Source organism: Puma concolor, chromosome E1, assembly GCF_028749965.1.
Source record: "Puma concolor isolate L17-30 chromosome E1, mPumCon1.1.hap2, whole genome shotgun sequence".
Lineage (NCBI taxonomy): Eukaryota > Metazoa > Chordata > Mammalia > Carnivora > Felidae > Puma > Puma concolor.
In genome coordinates this window covers 30,347,167-30,368,360 of record NC_141680.1, presented here as the reverse complement: position 1 = coordinate 30,368,360, position 21,194 = coordinate 30,347,167, and the positions used below count along the sequence as shown (strand labels likewise).

Genomic DNA, 21,194 nt, shown 5'->3' with positions numbered 1-21,194 from the left:
GGGAAACACTTCCCACGCGTAGAGATGTCATTACTGGCTTATTCTTGGGCGAAGGGCTGAGCTTTCCCATCCTCCCCTTAACGCCAGAGAGGATAGGAAATTTTGCCCGAACATCCCCCTCTCCCGCCAAAAAAATTAACAAAAACAAGTGAGAAAGTATAGATAAGAAATTATTTTTGTCTTTTAGTACAGTCTTTCTCGCCCCACAGAACAAAAATCGAACTTGTGGTTGGACGGCGTCAGATGTCACTGAGGTGACCCCAGCCTCTGTTTGCAGTTCCAAGTCTTCCGTGTAGGCGTCACTGCTACTGGAACTTTGTAGGATGATGTCCTGAACGTTTGCTATCCTCTCCTCAGAGAGGTAGCTACTGGGAATATCAGAGACAAGCTATTATTAAACAAATGTCTCCAGTCCAAGAAGTCTCCTGTGGCGGGCAGTGAGGGGGCAGGCTGTATTGGTGATATTTTTATAAACTCTGGCTTAAAAAAATTCCTCAGATGGTCACATTATTTCAGGACTTCAACATCTTTCATAACCAACGGTGTCTTATGTCACACACTCCATTTATTCCTCTCCAGACATATTCTAATTAAGGTCACCATCTTGAACTTCCCCTATATTTACACAATAGTATGGTTGCAGAATTCTATTCTAAAAGAAACTGAAGAGATATAGTAATTTGACCGTCTGTTTCCCTTCCATCCACTACACATGTATACCCCCTCCCATTCTTTCCTTCCCTCAGTCACCACAATGAAAGGGCTGCACACCTTTTTGGTCTGGTCTGGTCTGGTCCCTTTTAGAGTCGATTCCCTATTGGACATTGCTTGGAGGCCTTGGGGATGAATGAGAAGTCTGCAGTATGGGTCGGTAGCAGAAGCAGGTAGCACATCAAGGGACAGATCAGCCTAAGACAGGAAGGGACAGAAAATGAACAGTTTCTCATACGTTCCTCAGCTTAGCTGCTGCAGTGGCCCCTATGTCTCCTATAAAATTAGTCTTATTTGGGGAGAAAAATAAAATGGCTCAGTAAGCCTAAGTTTATATGCACATGCAAGATAAGGAGGGAACGAAGATGTAAATCTAAGGAATTAACTAGGTAAACTAAAACCTTTCAGTTCTGACTGTAGACACTGCCTGTTCTTTCATGTTCATTCAGTGACTCCACGTCTCTGCTTCTTGAGCACAGAATCACCTCAAGGTCTATGTAATTTATCTACTAAGTTTTCCTCCTCCCCAGTTTAGCCTTTCCTACTTTACAGCCTTTCAAAGGGTGTTAAAAATGAATCTTTAGGATCATGAAAACTAGCGCTTATGAAGACCATTATTCTAATGACAATATTGCCAGACTCTTGAACTTATTCCGAGATCTAGAAACCCTTCTCCAGCAATCTTTCTCACAGCACCTCTGTTTCCCACCAACAGGAAGTAGAGGTCAAATGAAAACAGTCCAGTTCTCATTAACGAAGAGCTGGGATTCAGAAGTATCACTTTTCTTGAGGAAAATGGCTAATTTTATCTCTATCCATGAGAGGAAACCCAAATTCCTGATTGCTCCCCAAACCCTCCCTTAAAAAGAAAATTTAACAACTTTTTAAATTCAGATGAAATTTTAAACCTTAGGATATTTTCCAGAGGGAAAATATCCAAAATTTTGGAACAATTACTCAAAAACAATCAGGTCCAAATGTTTTGAGGAATATAAGGAGGTTAACCAATAAGATTAAAGACTCCATCCCTAGAAGGGGCATTTCTACCCTTAGGACAGACAATATCCTTAACCACAAACAAATGAGCCTCTCCTCAAACCAGCTTCCACAGACAGTACTGGAGAAAGTGAAAAGACTAAGGATGTCTAAAGACAGTAAATTCGTCCTGATTACTGTGAACAACTTTCAGTGGGTGAATCAGTGGTGTTACCTTCAAATATGATAACTGAAATGTTTGGTGTCTAAGCAAAAAAAGAAAAAAAAGTCTGCCTACATCCACCCAAATAAAACTCAAGATCCCCTCCTCCTCATCTTATTCAGGTTCTTCTTTCCCACTTCCTCTGCCCCAGCTTACATAACCTGTCATTTAACCTTCCAGGGATTTATTTCCTCATCTGGAAAATGAGGACAAAATAAATACGTTATCTCACAGTGATGACTTATGAATTAAATGAGAAATGTATGTAAAATGCTTAGAACATTTCCTGTAATATAAGAAGTCCTAAGTAAATATTTTTATTGGTGCTATTAGTTGGTTCTAGATTAATTTTGGGGCTGTGAAGTCCACAAAAACAGTTAATTATTCCTCTCACTTTCTTTCAGAGTAACAGGTTTTTCACCATGCCTCATCCCTCTCTCCTTTTACGAGCTCTAATGTAAGTTGACAAAAGGCTAATGACACATGACAAAGGAAGATACCTATTAAGATCAGCTTTTCTAGGGGGCGCCTGGCTGGTTCAGTTGGAGGACCATGTGACTCTTGATGTGGGGGCCATGGGTTTGAGCCCCACGTTGGGGGTAGAGATTACTTGAAAACTTAGATCAGCTTTTCTAAAGACAACTTTTAGCAAACATTAGAAAGTAACAGGATATTTCCTTCCTATTTCGGAGAGAATTTTAAAATCCTGTGAGTACACTGGGTTTATAATTAGATTTAGAATCCTAGGAATAGGAAACATCTCTGCTGTTGTCAATTACCTGTCCCCAAGTAAGACTTCTCAGCAAATTGAAAACAAATCAAATCCAAAACTTTCAGTAGGGAATATCTACTCCAAAGAAGTTAGAAGAGGCTTCAAATCTGTCAAGTTAATGGACTTATTCTTCATGCAAAAAAGCTAGAACTGACAACAAATCTAGGAAAAGCCAAGAATGGAATATTTGCAAATACCAAAAAAACATTGGCCAGAGAGAAGTGTTTACCCTTCATTACCAGCCTCAATGCAATCAAGGAGGAAAGGAAGAACATTTTACCAAAGGAAGCACCCCGCCCCCCTCCTCCAAACCAAACCAAAACAACAACACCCAGCCAAGCTTCTCAGGAGGAAAGCAGAAGTAATCTCCCCACCCCCTTCCAGTCCACCCCAACTTCATAACCACACTAAGGGCTTAAGCCAATTGCCTGTGGCCCATGTGGTCAGAAGCTGGGTTTGTGTTTCAATTCTACCACCTAAAGTGTCATCACTAGTTATTTCTGCTTTAACTGGTAAGGTGAGGAAGGGGAAACAAGGGAGAATTTTTTTCTCTGAATACCTATTTAAGTTCCTTGACAGCTAGACAATCACAGAGAACAAAGGTAAAGGAAATAAATCCACTCATTTTCCTGGTAGACATTTAGTTCAGCTAGTAGTTGAGGGTTCTAAAACACTTGTTTCTAAGAAGGGTCACATCCCCAAGATGCCAAAAACAAGTCCAAAGCCATAGAAACACATTTATCAGTTTAACTCTTCTAGAAAGAAGCTACCAGAAATCAATGTTAAACCTATCAGTTCCATCCACAAAGCATTTAAGTAGAAAAGCTAACTTCTGTTTCACAACTCCTAAATGACAGAGAACATCTAACAAATAGCCAGCAAAATAGCATAGCACATAAGAAGGAAAGAAAGTAAGGTCAAAAATACACCAAGTAAGAAATTCAATACAACTGGAAAACATACTCTCAGGCACCAAACATTTCTCCTTTGGCCACCTGTTCCTCCCTGCCCTCAGATGCCCCAAGCCCCGGGTAATGGCTCAGCTTGGAAAAAACAAGTCACACAAACTTGGTGGGCCTAAACCCAACTAAAAGCTTAGCTCAGTTACATCATCATGCTAATAGTCAAAAACATAAATTAAATCCTTACATGAAGCTATTCTGGTACAGAGGTAAAACTCTTTTCAGTGGCTTTAGCCTCCACCCCACACACATTCCACTAGTTAAAAGATGGATGTAATGAAACTGAACAGCATTGTGCTGTTTCATCTGCATTACCAGAAAAACACTATTCATTTGCAACAAGAGATCACTACTTATTAATGCCTGTCCAAATGTCATGAAGAGTAGGGGCAGAGCAAAAACAGATAAATCAAATGAATATTCTTTAACCCGAACCCTGATAGACACACCTCATTGATAATTTCTTCACACCAGATTTAGTAGTCCAGAATTCAGGAAGGATTGTGTTTCTCAGAAATCTCCAAAGAGTTAGCATATTAATTAATACAGGCGGATCTTATGGTTCCCTCTTTCTGAGTCCGTAGTCCTTCCTCTCCCTTTCATGGACCTAGAATTAAGAAAAAGCCTCATCGGGTCAATCTGATGTTCTGCTGTGGATCCCTCCATTCCTGGTAAAAAAGGGAACAGGGAATAATGAAACAGGTGTTGAGGAACTGATGTATTATGCTCCCTGCATGAGGGAAGTGAGCAGTGGTGACCTAAGACACTGATGCGGCATCACAAGACTAGCTAGACTAAGCTTTAGGAAGGCTGCTCCACTGTAGAAAGTAAGCCAAGAGATGGCAACACAAGGCCACGACAGCATAACATCTGGCTAAGGAGGGAATTCACTCCTTTAAAGATGTTTCTTGACCCTGAGCAGTCCCTGAACTAGACACTGCCTAAAGCTCAGTCATTGGGTCCAGGCCTACAAGCAGGTGCAGGAACCTGGCAAGCTGTTGAAGCTCAACATAGGGACAACAGCTGTACTCCACAGTTGCTCCTTAAGTTGTGAATAAAACATCAAGCTTACAGCTATCCACAAATACTACTTGAAACATTGTATCCTTGATTGCCTGAGCAGAGACAACAAGCTCTTTGCTAGAATTGAAGAGGACCAGAATTCCTAGAAGACAGTGTAGGTTGACTTGATGAACAATTTACTCTGGTAAACAGGGAAGATGGGAGAATCTAGATTTTTCTCCCGAAGTTATCTTTTCGACAAAGCATACAAATCTCTACTAGTTGACAGAATTAGCTCTCTAGCCCCAAGGCCTGACCCTGTCCTCTTCTTTTTGTTTTACTGACCTTACATAAGTACCCCCCCCCCTTCACCTCCCAGCTATTTCCTCGTTTTTCCAGCTTACTCTGCCTGCCCCACCTCTCCTTTCACTTTCTCTCACCTTTCATTCAACACTTAATCACAAATAGTCAATCTAAGCCGGTGAAAAAGCTTCTGGGAGCATCAGGTAGGTATAAAGTAATCCCAGAAACAGGCTTTCTGGGGGTTAGGATACACATTTCTGCCTTTTAGTAGTTTGCACTTTAGATAGGAAAGGCAATATACTTACTCTTCATATATGGAAGTGCATCTTCAGAACAATCTATTAATGCATTTATAGATTTATAATTAAGGGATGAAAAAAATCCTTTAGTGATGCTTCTCAGGAACACTGGAACTAGTAACTTTTATTCCTAATTATTCATCCAGTCCCCTACACAGTACACTCAGAAAAACTCATGAAGCTTGAGGAAGCCCCCATATGTTTGATATGTTAATTTAGCTCAGTTATTCCGATCACTTAGCCAAAGCAGACAGAAGGGTCCAAATTGGTACAGTAATCTGTGATTAGCCTCTCACCAAAGACATGAGAAAGCTGAAAAGGGTGCTGGACTACTACAGATAGGTTTAGGATTTATTCCAGTGATTTCCTTAAAACCACAAGAATTTGGGGATGGGGACACACTGGGAAGACAGGCAGCAGTAAGGGAAAAGGGCACTACCAACCCAACATCTGCCATCAGTAATGTTTAACTTAGTAAGCCTATCCTGGTAGCTCTAAGAGCCCTGGTGAACACCTAATCTTAGAGAGATTGCATGGTTAAGGTCAAATCCAGGCTGTGCTAATTTCTACCCAGAATGACATATTTCATTCATATTTTGAAAGGTAGTCCAGGACCTCTCAGGGACTACTTTCCCACTTCATAAAGGGTTCTAATCAGCTTAAAGACAAATCAAAGTGCTCACTAACTCTCTCCTTAGAGAAACGGCTCATGTATCACCATCCCATAGCTATTATGGAAGTTTTTTTATTTCAATATATAAGTATTAATTGAGCACCTATTAAATGTCTGGAACTGTACTAGTCACTGGGCATACTTTTATGGAGCATCTCCCAGTAGAGAAATTAAAACTTGAAAAGAATCATAGACATTTGTATGAAGGGCTTAAAAAGGATTGGAAGGAAAAAAAAATTTAAAGCAGGCATTTGATTTCTTTACTACTAAATAGACTTCACCTCATTAGTTCTCACATAAATTATAGCTTTAACACCAAAGATCATCATAAAGGATTGTTAAATATCAACACGGATGCCTAAGAAGTTGTATACATACTCAGGGCTAAATGTAATGCAGACTATTACTGAAGTCACCATACATTGGCTTTTAAAATTCATCTACCTCGAGTAGTAAAGCAATTCAATCTTTCTGTAGTGGATCTCTTTCACTAATACAAATTTGTGTTAAGTGTATATTCAGCTACTAGAACAAATGCATGTTTGTGGACATTTACCCATTCACAGGGTCTTTTCTATCTTACTGTCCTTTGTGGCCTGCCCCCAGTTAGGAGTGGCTAGCCAAGCCCTGGTTGTGCCCTGAGGCCAGCCTGACTAGTAGGAGTTAAAAGAGGGCAAGGGCATTTCTGATGCTGGCTTTGCACTGCATACTAGAAAGTCAGGGATCACCTGACCTTCCTGCTGCTGAGCTCTGGGCCACAGCCACTAAGACTAAAACGTGGATCAAAGACAGCACCATGGGACACCCTGGTGGCGTCAGGTGGATATTACAGGTGATTTTCACTTAAGCCCCTAGAAACCACCACACTGAAAAAGGCAGGCTGGCTTAAAAAAAAAAACAAAAAAACCCAAAAAACAATGTGGTAGTAAAATGAACAAATTTGTCACAAGATTCAAGTTCTGGGCCTGTCACTTTTAGTATCTTTCAGCCTATTATCTCAACTGCAAAATGAGGCTAATGCCACTCCAAGATTAAAATGAATCAAAGTATTTAATGGAATAGTTAACTACTATCATTAAGAATAAGGTATTTAATGCCTTTGCATTTTTCCTTTAAAAAAGGTAGGAAGGGCATGAACCCTTGAAGTCACTACTTTGGAAATAAGCCCAATCTGATTAGAGGACCATACTACTTAAGCCATGCAGTGCACCCGTATAGGATTTTATGAACAGATTTATTCATAAACATTAAGGTATTAGCATATGAGCATCTTGGAAGTGTCAAAAAGTTAACAGTGCTTGCTCAGTTTACTATGTAGCCAGGGGAAATATATGTACACAAAACAATTACACAACAGATTAAAAGCAACATGCAAGCTCATACATCATATGCAACAATATATAAATGTGAAGAAAAGCAAAGCAGAATTATAGTGCAATTAGTCCAAGAATGCTTAAGTCTTTAGCTGATCATGAAGGGGTGGTTGAATTAGAGGCAAAAGGAACGGGGATGCTGGTAGTGAAGGAGAGGTTTGTTGAGTCTCTTGGCTTTGAGACAATTAACCAGGGCAGGGTCCTGGAGTCATGTTAAGATTCTCCCAAACCAAGGAAATATATTACCCATTTCCTAAATTCTGTATAAATCTTCACATATGAATGCCTTTTTGGATAAATAACCACCAAAAGAATCCAACCCAAAGGGAAATCTGCAGGAATTCTCAATGAGGTATGGCCACAAAGTCTGGAAGTAATTTAAAGCTTCTTCTGTTAAAAATCGTGACTAAGAATGATGTAAAAAGGAGACACAGGAAGAAGCACCAGGAGGGAACCATTCTACCCTTAGGGAGACAACAGCATCAATTCTTGATGATCTATTCTCAGAGTGTGCACAGCTTACCAAAAAAACAAAAACAAAAACAACTTTCTTCTGGACTTTGTAAGACTGATCTTGGGGCAACATTATAATGGGAAAAGTTACTTGGATTAGGTTAGAATTTAAATTTGAATTTCCTAGTTTCACATCTGAGGAGCCATTATTTGATGCAGTGTTAAGAACACAATAGTTTTCTCAATCCAACCAGTTAACCCAAGCTTGTGAAATAGACTTCTATAGTGTGTTGCTTCTAAGGAATAAAAGTTCTTTCAACACTGCATTTGGCTGAATGGGAGATACAAATAATTCTACAGAAACCTCACTGGGTACTAAAAAACCACAAAACTTCCAATAGTAATAAAATAAATTTGTGAGATTAAATGCATCACAGAGAAGAAATGTGAAGTTTATAGTTTCAGGAATGAAGTTTAACAGAGGATGATCAGGACTTGAAGCTTCAGGGTGACTAATGGGGAGGGAAGGAGAAAGGTCTACAAACACACAAAAGTAAAAACAAGCATGGTCCGTTATTTACCAAATCAACCAGAGCAAGGGAAGATGTGATTGAGAATAGTGATAAATTGGAAAGGTAGACCTACTGTTGATTCGTATTAAGGGAGTTGACATGAAATCAGCTAAAACACTTCAGTAATGAATTTGGGTGTATAGATAAGGATGCTGGTATGGCAAATGGAGATGGAACACAAACTGAACAGCATTTTGAACTGTATCTGGCAAATAAGCTCTAGTTCAAGTTGTAGATACAATGGTACTGGGCTAAAAACTGGTTACACAGAAAGAGGTATGCAATTTTACTACCTAGTTTTAGAGGACAAAGGAACCATTTTCAGTTGTCTTTGTTTTAGTGCCAGCCAACATTTCACGCCTTAAAACGTGGATGTCACTTTTGGTTTATTTTATAACTCAAAAAAAAAAAAAAAAAAAGTCTCCAAAAATAATTAGAAACACTCCAGGAGGTCACAGAATGGAAAATGATATTTTAATGTTACATACAAATATTTAGCTTCTACTACTACACAATCAATAACAAAGATTTATTCCCAACTTAGACACAGAAAAAATATAGACCTATATTTACTGATTACTTATTCAAGATACTCAGAATGGGAAATAATTCAAATTTCTAGGTTTCTCTTCCAAAGCAATTGAATGATTATCTTGAGTGTCTATTCAGTGCATAGCTATTTTGTGCTATACCTGGAAGGGGGAGGAAGAAAGGTTATGACCTGTTAGAAAAGACAGATACATAAACAACTCACTGATAATCAAGACAGAATGGCAAAAGTTAAGATACAGTAGAAATACTCTGTGGGAACAGGGGAAGGACCAATAGTGCTCATTCAAGTAAGTTTATTTAGTGACTATCGTGCCAGATACCACCTTGGTTCCTCAGGAAATTAAAATTCGTGAAACAAGGAAGTTGAAGTAGATGGCTGGATAGTGCAAGCAAGCTAGGTGACCTAGCTATACTCGAGGTACACACACACAAGTCTGTGTCCACACACAAAGGAATGATTCTGTCCGTATGACGGGCATTAAGTTCCCAGGAGGTGACTTTTGACATACTATCTAATGTTAAATCTCTCTAAATGAAGAGATGGAAGGCACTGCAGGAGAAAAAAAACACTAGGACCAAATGCAAGAAATGCTGGGGAACGCCACGTCCTGGGATATGGAGCGTATCAGGGGGAGGGCTAGAGATGAAGCTATAAAGGTAGGCTGGGGGCTAGGTTACCAAGGGCCTCAGGTGCCTTATTTCTAAGACTAACCTCCAAGCAATGAGATTTCAAAATACTCTAGTAGGGAGTGACAGGATAAATTTTTCATTAAAAAAAAAAAAAAAAAAAAAAAATCACCCTACCAACAGTGGCTGGTGGACAGTTGGGGCTTGAGGTGAGGATACTAATGAAATTCTAACCACACTTAAAATTCACTGACCATACAGTAGATGTTGTTAGCTCAAATTTCCAAGTAAGCCACTTTAAGGGCAGGAGAGATTCAGCCCAGTACTTCCAAGTCCTATTTAAAGGCTGTCGGTTGTCTTTTGACTGATACAGCAGTCCATTTCCAAGTTTTACACCCTAATCGTTGCCACAACTTGAAAACTTATCCCAAACTTTGTGTGTTAAGGCTTCCCTAATAGCACCTCAGGACATAATTCTACCATGCCTCTGGCAATTTACAATCTCCAAGTTCAGCTTTTTTCTTTTACAAAGTCAATTCTGGAGTTCCAATTACACAATTTTGGTTTTAGAGTGCTTCTTCACAAGTTCGGCTAAGGAGACCCCATAGCTAACACTGCTAAGATTAAAGACACAGGTATAATCAACCTAGAGTCCTCTCAATCCAACCTGCACCAAGCCTGCTAGTCAGCAACCACCTTCTGTGGCTACACTTGCCACATAAAATGTTAGTTAAGCAGGCAACCTCTGTGTAAACTTGATTCTGCTCTCTCTTGGAAAAATACTTTTATTTGCTCTTTTAGAATCTTATTCTTCAAAGCATACAAGTTTCTAACATCAATGTTTTAAGGTGTGTGCTCCCATACCCATTTTCTTGAGTAAACTGTATCATCAACTGGACCTAAAAATTTTTAACAGTATTTTTATAGTGAATTTAAACAAGAGTTAAGTTTGTGTCCTTTGAGGTTTTTTGCAATATAAGGTTATAGAGAGGGGAATGATGGGAATGACGAATGCTGAAATTTAAGCTTTCTTAAAAAAAAATGGCATTAAGTAAACATGACAAGAGAACTATGTGTACAGACGTTATGGTCACAAGATACTGTGTGTCTAGTTAAGCAAAGCCTAGAGAACAGACAAATGTAAACAGTTAACCTGATGAATAAGCAGGATTTTAAGACACACTAATACTCATTAAGTCTTTCAGTAATGCTACGAATGAAGATTCCAGAAACCTGTGTCACGCCATATAAACAAGCAACAAAGGTCCCAGAATACATATTTGTTTTTCCTAGTATAGGACCGATTTTATGCCTAGATTGCTTTGTGTAGCACATCTACTCCTGTATCCAATTCTTATACTTCTGGCCTTACTGGTCTATACCTGTAGGTGTACAAGGGAAACAGGGAAACAAGCAAATTCACATCTACAGCGTTTTCTCCTAAGTCCCCAAACCTAGACATATTTTTCTTTATAGGTTCGTTCAGTACTAGTAAATCTCTATTCAAGACCTAAATGGATTCCTACTCAACAGATGGGAAGGCAAAGGTAAAGTTATAGTAAGGAAACTTACTCAAAAAACCCCACTTAACTTTGAAGCTAATAGGATTAAGGCAGTTGCTTTCCACCTTGCTTTAGGGATGTTTTACAGTAGGGATAATTTCCTGGTTGATTTTGTGTAATAGCCCCCTCTAGTGGCCATACAGTTTTCCCTAGCATTTATTCAAACAGGAGTGGAATATTAAAAAAAAAAAAAGAAAGAAAATTAGACATCTGGCATCCCTACAAGTGGTTTTGTTCATATTTGGTGAAGATGAATATAGCATTCTATAGAGGCTCTCAATTTCCACTATCTTCACATCGATAGTTCTATCAATAGTTGACAGATTACAGTCCTAAATTACAGGAGTTAAGACATTTAACTTTGTTGAGCGTTAACTCCTTTGTGCTTAAGAGATAAAGACAAACACCCAGGATCTGCAGAACTCAAGATCTTAAGTATTGTTTCATCTATCTGTTTTGCACACCTACCTACAACTGCAACCACCTTATGCAAAAGTATGCGTTAAGTGTAAATATTCTCTCCCCAATTACCCAGCTGCAGAACTTATTAGAATGTTTATTATGAGGTTATTTCTGCCTAAATTAACTTCTACATGACAAAGACTAATTTATTCAATTTATTTATTCAGAAGCATCAAGTGCTTTTTGTAACAAAAATTCGATTCCTACAAAATCACAACCACCTTTAATGTAAGCCTGTCAGGTATAGCTTTTGAAGTTAATCAAGAAGCATCCCCAAAGTCCTCAATCACAGGAATAAGTCTAACTTCCTGGGCCTCTTTTTAAAGTTTTTGCCAGGATTGCTATTTGTTCAATAGGCAATCAAAATGAACACAATGAACAGATGCTTCCTTATAATCTCATTACTTCATGCCAATCCCAGCTTCTCATATAGGATCAGACTGATCAATGTAAAGTCCTGTAAAGTTCTGAAAAAAATTACCCCCCAAGAATAAAATGTACTACTACATACACTAGGATGGCAGAATTTCCTTCAGTGGAGTACAATTGTTGAGTCCACAACAGCGACAGAATATAAAGAAATGTGGGTCATACCTTTTTTCTCGTGGCTGCTTCAGCCTAAAAAGATGGGGAACTTACATCTCAATAAAGGATCCACACTTAACAGGTTTTTCACTCACAAGCCCAAAGTTATACAGGTTTAGCTCTTCATTCTATTAGTTCTACAATCTCTTACCCAAACTTGTGGAGGCAAATGTATTTGAAATTTAGAGTCATTTTCACTTTATAATATTAAAATATATGGTATATAGCCCCTGTATCATGTAACACCCTCAGCAAAGCCTATGGTAACTGTGTAACAAAACACCAATATTTCTGCAGAAGACCGCGTAGCGCCAGAAAGTGCAAAATGAAGGCATCAATTCTGGTCAGGTTTTACATTCAACAACAAATTTTGTTTTCAGAGTTTTTTGGATAAGAGATTGTGAACCTGTTTTCTGCCTTTGCACTCTATACCGGGATAAAACTAAGTGAAACCAAAGGATGGTTATGTAACAACAGAACTTCAGCCTAATAGCTTTTACTACTACTTATGATAAATACATATAACTTAATTTGTAATTTCAGTGCTTCATATACAAAGTGAAAAGACACAGTTCATCTACACAGAAAACTTGAAAAAAAAACCAAAAAAACCCCACGTCAGCCCTAATGAGCAAGATGTTTCAAAGATAAAACTGAGAAAGCTGAAATTCTAAATCTTATTCAACTTAAACACTATAATGAGTGTCCATGGGAACACTCAAAATTTATAAAAGTATAAAACTTAGGAGAAAAAACATTTTAAATGAGGAAAATGTTATACAAAATTTTAAAAAATTATTAAACAAAATTTTAAAATAAAATTCAGATCCCAAACAATTACAAATCAGAAAATGGGTTTCTTACCTTTTGTTTCCAGAAGGATGTGGGCTGAACAGCAAGGTGGGTTATTCAATCTGATGTTATGAAAAATAATTGCTTCTTAGAAAGACTTAAGAGTTTTTCCTTGGTTAGAAAATAACAAACTAATTATAGGTTCCCTACACTATTCTAAGGAGACACAAATAGGGAGAGAAAAGGGGAACAATACAGGGCAGCTTTTTTAGTTCTAAAACAATGTGACTGACTTTCTTCTAGTAGCTGCCAAAACAGGAGAGGTTTAGGACTCATTTCCTAAGACTGGAAAAAACAAAACAAAACAAAAACAACAAAGCCTACATCTCCCCTCACAGCTTCCAGTGGTCTGGACCCGCACCCCTCTATCTTTCATAAATATGCAGTTAAGTTCTCTCATCTTCAGACAGCCTATTTATGACACATTTCCCATCTCACTTCAATTCTGAGGTTGGAACTACTGTGATTTTTAGTAGAGTACATCTTTCAACTTAGGTTTAATGCACTCAATCTTGAGTGAAGGCATTTTCATCTTGGTCTGATTTCCAACACATTCAATGAACACAGGCTTAAGCCTAGCTCACATTAACCTTCCCAAAATTAGTTGTTTAAAATACTTATGTTCTACACATAAAACAGAACTTGTCAGTTTTAATAGTCAAAATCTTTCTACTTCTTGAACATTGGATTTTGAATTCTTGCATAAGAACTAGTAATTTTCTTAGTCTATACCAAGTTCTTTACTTAAAGAATCTGTTTTGAACTTAAGATCCCTTCCCTTCCTTCCTACATTCCACAAGGTTCATCTACATGTTTTGGTTAGGTGCCCTTATGCAAATCTCTCTCGGGGCCCATTTCCTCTACCACCAAGATCAGGTCTAGTTTTTTCTAGGTTTGAAATTATGTCACCTGCATAGTGGTCTTAAATTCAGCTTCCAACTCTGATTAGCATCCAAGGCAAATGTTAAGATTTAGTTATTTCTTTTGGGTGCAAAAAATGTGTTTTGATGGTTTTTGACTAGCTATGAGGAAATCAAAAGAAAAAGATTAGGGATTTTAACTAAAAATCTACTTCCCCAATTCACTGAAAATTTAGCACCAAGGGGCTGTCAAGTAAAAAGATACAAGAACTAGCAGACTAAGCTATAAATCACTGCTTTGGTAGGTTTTGGATACAGAATAATCTTATGGTTGACAAGGGTTCACAGGCAAAATTTTAAAGCCCAGCTTTTTATTAACAATAATTCACTCAAATATAAGCAGTTAATATTCTAGTGTAGTATTCACATTTCAAAACAAAGTAATTTGTTTCTGTGAATTGAACATTTAATACTTACCAATTTTTGAGAAGAGCTTGACAATCTCCAACACTATCCCCAAGTTAACATTAACTAGTCACTACCCAAATTTTGCACAAAAACCTATGCTGTCTAGATTATCACCAAAAAATAAACATCTATAAATTTCTAGTCATTTTTGTCAAAGTACGGGAAACTTATCTTTCAGAAACTAGATCATCCCATTTACCATATCATATACACCAAATTCCTTCTTATCTCCCTGAAGACTTTTACAATTAACATTAAGAGATGGCTAATACCATTTATTAGAGATTACCTTTCAAGAAGCTTTAATTTACTAATACATAACACAAGAATCAGTATCTTATCAAACTATTAACGGATAGTCACCCACTTAAAATTTTACATGAAGAGGAAAAAGGACAACCATGCATAGTTTTTTAAAAAATGTTTATTTTTTTTCAAAGAAAAACGGCAATAGCCAATTGGAAACCTACTTATTCTTCAACTCCAATTTTGTTCTTTAAATTTAGAAGTGACTTACTGATTTACTATTTTAAACAAACCCCCCCTTTCCCCTTTAAATGTTTACCATCTACTCGTGCTGAATCCTTCCAAGGAGATTGCTCCAGCGTATTATCTCCAGGTCCTCGCTTTGCTCCTTTTACCAAAAAATGCAAAACACAATTCCATCGTGCATCTTAAGGGCTCCAATCGTCAAAAATAGGAAAAAAAAAATCTTTGGAATAGCCAATTAAGTTGAATAAAAAAAAAAAAATCCACACGAATGCGGTTTGGTTGGGGCAGGAATCCACTCCTATGTTCCTGGTAATCTGATCCCGCTCCATGAATCCTTGTAATTCATCCTCCCTATCCTATCCACATTATGATTTGAATCCAATGATCCAGCTCCAAGGATTGGGATCCAGTGAGCCCTCTCCAATCCAAACCTTTATAACCAGCAAAACCAAAAAAGAGGAGGCAAAATGTTAGATACTGTAATCAAAAAAGGTTTCTGGGGAATGATGAGTTATGTCTGTCATCAGTTTAACAGATGTACATCAATAACTATCAAATTCCCCAAAACAAGTTTCTGAATGGTGTTCAGATAAATTTTAGAAACTTAATCATCATAGAGACTAATTGGAAGAAGCATTTTATATTTACAGTTCAACTGATAATGCCAACACTTGTTACTGTACAGCGTATTACAGGTTTTGTGGTTGCAAAAAGTTATGTAGTTGAAAAGTTTACTGGTATTGCTACCCACCCTAAGTCTAAACTAAACCTAATGCTCCCATCTGCAATTTAATTTGTAAATTAAAGTGTTTTAAACGAGTCAATTATGAACATTAGTTAAAAGGGGAAGGTGAGACTTAAAAAGTATTCCCAACTAGATTATCTACACCAATACATTGGAATTCTCTATTTTGCTTTCATTTTGTCTTAAAAAAATGAAATAGCAACGCTATATCAGTCACACAGAGGACATGCAGATTTAGCAGTATTGATATTATACTCTATCTGGTTGGAATTAAAGACACCCTGTACCCACATGTACACCAACAGCAGGTCACACATTAACAGTTGTAACTAAGCACTGTGACAAATTAGCCAGTTCTTCCCACATTAGTCCCTATTAAAACAAAAAAGGGGGGAAGGGAGCAAAATAAATTGTTACAAAATGGGCAATGTAACATTTGCCACAATTGCCAAGGTTTAAAGAGCAAAGCAATTGTAGCTAAAGATAACTGCATAAGATGTTTGCAAGTGTTTTAAGGTAGATGTATATAATCACTTTAAACCCTTGCCTTTTAGTATAAGGTCAATACTGCCAATTTCATCTGTGACAATAGCACTTGGAGTCATACCATTGCCTCCATTATTGATCTGATCCTCCTCAATCCTCCTTTTGACAATCCTAAAATGATTGAAATGTGCTCCACAATCCTTAATCCAAAGCATTCTTAATCCATCTCTTCAGATATGTCTACAGAAAGACACATGAAAAGCAAGATAAACATAAGAACTTCCCCAGGTAAGATAACCACAAACACCCCCCAACATCCCCAGTTCACACAAACCAGAGCAGAATAGACATTTACACAATATCACAGTCTGAAGAGCATGGAGAGTTAACTAAATTTAAACAATCCTGTCTATGACATCACTTAAAATACATTTTATCAGACATGAGGGGAATGTAGATGTTAGGAGCAAGGGGATATTACACAAGAATGCAATTCAACACTTTAGCCCATTCTGAACAAAACAGTTTGAATTAAAAAATGAAAAGATTGTACTGAGTAAAGGAAAACTGTATACAACATGGGTTCTACAAAAAGTGTCACCAATCATCTTATGTACGAGAGCGAGATCTGCTATGACGGGGAGAATAGCGTGGTGATCCTCTGCTTCTCCTTGGGGAATAACTGCGACTCCTGCTGTTGCTTCTGCTACGGCTTCTGCTACGACTACGGCTTCGAGATCGTGATCTTCCATAACTTGGACTTCTGGGCCCATCAACTTTAACCCGGATGTAGGCAGTTTCTCCCTATTGAATAGACAGAACTTTCGATTGAAAGATCTAAGCTTTCACCTGTCTTCAGGCATGCTGAACGAATACAATGTAACTAAAACCAGAAATCTGGTACTTTACTTGGACACCCTTGCCTGAATCTTACCTTCAAATTCCACTGTTAAGACCACTGTATCCAATTCTGGCCAAAGAAAAGAGTAAGTGTAAAAAACCTACCTCATGGGATCTAAACTTAGTGTTATCCAGTTTTCGAACTGCATAGGTCATATCTTCTTTCCGTACAAACTCCACGACACCAGTGCCATCTCGGTAAACATCAGCATAACATACATCACCTGCTTCACGCATGTGATCCTTCAGATCCTGCCAGCTTCCACTTGGAGGCAGTCCTAAAAAGGTATTTTTTCAACACCACTCACTCTATATTTCACATTAAACTTGAAATTTACACTAGAACAAAAACTACTTTAAAATTAATTAGACTCAAGATCCTAGGTTAAGAGCTGCTAAGATCCTGGAATCCAGAGTCCAAACTTACTTGCAAAGCAAAGATCTTCATATTCTAGGTACTCAACCTAATAGTAAATAACTACGTGGTAACAGGTATATCTCCACTACAGTGTTCCTTGTTACTAAATTTAGCCGAGCAACTAATTTAAGACCTATCACAAAAACTTGCATTTGTCAACACTGCTCACGCAAGGAAAAACTTAAAAGTGGTTTCTGTCCCTTCTCAACAACCCACACGAACAGTAAACTCACCAGAGACAACCACTCTGTTTTCAGAACGCCTGGATGGGGGGCCATAGCGGCCTCGGGGAGCCCCGCCACCTCCACCCCCGCCGCCGCCTCGGCCGGTGCCACGGCCGCTTCGAGGAAACTCCACCCGCAGACGGTATCCATCGTAATCATAGCCGTCGCGACCATATACCGCGTCTTCCGCGTCTCTGCGTGATCATAGAAAGCAAAAGGCGTAAGAAAAAGGACCGGGAGGGGCAGCTAAGTCAGTCGGGAACTAGCGGCCCCCCGCACATGCGCACCCAGCATGGAAGAGCCCACATGCGCTGCATAATAGGAATGGCCCCTCCCCCACCCAGAAGCACGCCAGGTTCCCGACCACTACACCAGCCCTCAGCGCCTCAGTTTCCCGCTCCGAGACCGAAAGTCCGCTCTGGGGACGTCCATGGGCCCAGTCACCAGAGAAGCCACAGCGACTCGGCTCCTTACTCGACTCCTGCATGGGCGACATCGTCTTACCCCCAACCTAAGAGCCCACCTCCCCATTCTTTGTATCAAGGCCTTTCCCGACTACTCCCAACTTATTGCCTCAAAGCCGCAAGCCCCGGGCCGCCTCACCGAGGGTCCTCGAACTCAACGAAGGCGAAGGGCGGTCCTCCGCGGCGATTCTTGAGATCGATGTCACGGATAGCACCGTATTTGTAGAACACGTCCTCAATGTCCTTGGTTCGGATGTCTGGAGGTAAGTTACCCACGTAGATGCGGCAATCGTTGTTCCCTGCCGGGCCACGAATCACACCACCTCCCGACATGGCGGCGACGAAAAGCGCGGACTCGAGAACAGGCCTTCCCACCAAGCCTAGCGCACGGCAGAGCGAGCCCGCAGCGACACCACGTCTCCCGCGGCCCCTCCAAAATGGCGCCTTTATCAGCTCGGCGCACGGATATGGGGGGAGGGAGGAAGAGAAGCGGGAGGAAGCAGCTATTCGATCTCAGTACGCACGCGCAAGAGCGTAATGGGCACTGCGATAGGTACGCTCACGCACGTGCGACGTCACCCTCCGCGCGAAGGGAGAAAAAAGTTCCCCGCCTTCCCGATTTGCGGAGTGCCTTGCCAGTGAAGTGACCAGTCGTTTGGTAAGAATTAAACACAGATCCATCGGTAAACGGGCTACTAATCCCTGACGAGTCTTAAAGGATAGTCAACTTTCCCAGGAACGAGTCCCTTTTAAAAACAAGTCCGCGCCTTGAAAGCCTTTGGTGAAACCTAGCCTTGAGCTGTGTCCCACAATGCTCTGCGGCGTTAACGGCCTTTGGCGGGAAAGACTGCCGGGGGCGGAGTTAAAGGGGAAGGGACCTGGCCGTTGCTCCGGAAACGCGGACATTCTCGGACAGTGCGGCTAGTCCAGGAGTTCCGCTGCTTGTGATTCAGGCTTGTGATTCAATCAGGAGCCGAGGCTTGACTTTGTATTCCCGCCCCTTTGCCTGCGCTCAGGCGGTGAGCTGCTTAGAGAAGGGTCTAATTTAGGGCAACCCAGCTTAGACTCCTTGGTAAATACTTTGCACCAAGTACCGTTCCATCGTCGGTTTAAAACTTAACTTTGTATGGCTCAATCCAGCACACCTTGATGTAGTGGCGGTGGTTTGAGCTGTATTCAGTCAGCCAGGACTCAGACCTCAGCTTCTCTTTAATTGCCTAGCCCTACCGCAGAGGAGAGGTCCAGTGAAGGCTTGAAGAGTGACGTGCCTGTTATGTATCCAGCCCTTTGAAAGAACGAGAAAAGCGTGTGTGTGTATGCAAAATCTTGAAGTTTGTTCCCTTTTATGAACTCCTTCCGGGTCTCTCAGGTAATATAAACGAGCAAAATGGATGTGTGAGAACTGTGACCACTGGAGACCACTGTTGCTGCTCAGGACTGAGCCCTCTTGCCTGCTGGCCCAGGGAGTTAGGAAGTTGTTTAGAGAGACCTCTGAAGTCTGGATTTTTATGTGAAGTGTTGGGATTTTAAAATATTAGTAATGAGTTCAATTTTTAAGAAAACTCTGCAGTCATAAATATGCTAAAACATCTGCACCCTGTGTTTAAGGATGATTTTCTTCATATTCTGTATTTGTTTGCAACAGTTCCCAAGGATGTGTGTGAGGCAATTTACGGAGATACCATAAAACATTATTAGAACTGGACCAAGAACTCAGGGCGAATGGGAAAATAAGCAGGGAGGGATTAAGGTGAAATCAGGGTGAGGTTACTACACAAAATGCCAGCAGTAATATCCTGATCGGTTCCTAAAGATGCACTGCAAGTCTCACTCCGCTCATTCCGGAAGTCATGGTAAAGAAGGCAACACAAGTCTATTCAAAAGTCTAAATGCCTTTGAAATTAGAAAATAAATAGGTTGTTTAGGAGAATGGCATGTTTTCTTAGTTCTAAAAGTTGACAGCCCATTTAACAAACGTCTGAGTGATCCCAAAATACAAATTCAATTTGATCCTCAACGGACACATAGAGGATCTCTGGTTGTGTTTGAACTCTCTGTGATGGTTACCAAAATTATGTGTATATGTGCATGTACTTTTTCTTCAAAGAGGATTTGAAATTGTAATCAGATTCTTAAAGGGGTGTTTAGATTCTCACAGGGGGAAAAAATCTCTGAAAATGTTAGAGGGAAGGACAGATTATCTTTCAGACCATCCTTCACTGAGTATCCTTCAATGATATTTTTTGACAGTGAGCTTTTAATAAAAACAAAAGAACCTGATCATTTTTAAAATGAGAAGCTGACCAAAAAAGACACTATTTCGACAAATTGATTCAGTTTCTAGCCCTGTCCTATTCAGTTAGTAGCAGAAGAGATGAGAGTTTTTTAAAAAGTTGCAGGCATATCATGTATTGATTGGTTCATTCAATAGTTATTTAGTTAGCACACTTTATTATTTTATACCTCCACTTAAGAGTTATTCAAGTTCATCTGTTGAATAATGTTAATGATAACTGAAGTGATTTAAACATAGTTGCTTTTAATTTCAAGACATTTTTGTTCCAGAAAAATAAGAAAATTGTGGATTGGCTTTGATTTATTCTTGTCCAATTTAATGCAGTCATTTCTGATTTTGTTCAGTTCAGAGGAATACAAGTAGAAATTTTTTTAATTTTAAAAAATTTTATTTATTTTTGAGAGACACGGAGTGTGAGTGGGGGAGGGGCAGACAGAGAGGGAGACACAGAATCCGAAGCAGGCTCCAAGCTCCGAGCTGTCAGCACAGAGCCCAACGCGGGGCCGAACCCACAAACGGTGAGACATGACCCCAGCCGAACATGACCCTGATACTTAACCGAAGGAGCCAGCCCAGGCGCCCCATGTAGAATTTAATATAGAGTGAATAAGACATTCTTGTTCCTCTGTTGGCTCCTTTTATTGTATTTGAACGTAACTAAATTATAGGCTCTGGGGTCCATGATGAGTTCAGGATGTAGCAGTAAAAGTCTGGCCGTTTATCGAGATTTCCCAGGATGACATTAGTTTGGTGATTATTACAGTTCCGGGTGTGATAGTAATATCAATGTCCCAGAGTTGATTAACATATTTTAGTCCACAAGAGCAAAAACTAAGAAAATAAACCAAGTCATTTGTTCATTTGTTGGGGACAGATTAATTTT

General features: G+C 39.5%; 1 protein-coding gene and 1 long non-coding RNA gene across 2 annotated transcripts; both read right to left on the bottom strand.

Moving 5' to 3' along the window:
• Positions 1-157: 157 nt before the first annotated feature.
• On the bottom strand, positions 158-12,964 carry LOC147574241 (uncharacterized). The gene is made up of 3 exons (XR_015244050.1): positions 4,093-12,964; positions 772-909; positions 158-368 (listed from the first exon to the last, which is right to left on the bottom strand). It is a non-coding gene; the product is annotated as an uncharacterized LOC147574241 (long non-coding RNA).
• Positions 12,965-16,676: 3,712 nt separating this feature from the next.
• On the bottom strand, positions 16,677-18,489 carry SRSF1 (serine and arginine rich splicing factor 1). The gene is given in 4 exon segments (XM_086686872.1): positions 16,677-17,006; positions 17,009-17,187; positions 17,561-17,745; positions 18,155-18,489. Coding segments are annotated over 4 exon segments (606 nt in total). The 5' UTR covers positions 18,349-18,489; the 3' UTR covers positions 16,677-16,958.
• Between the last annotated feature and the right edge of the window lie 2,705 nt (positions 18,490-21,194).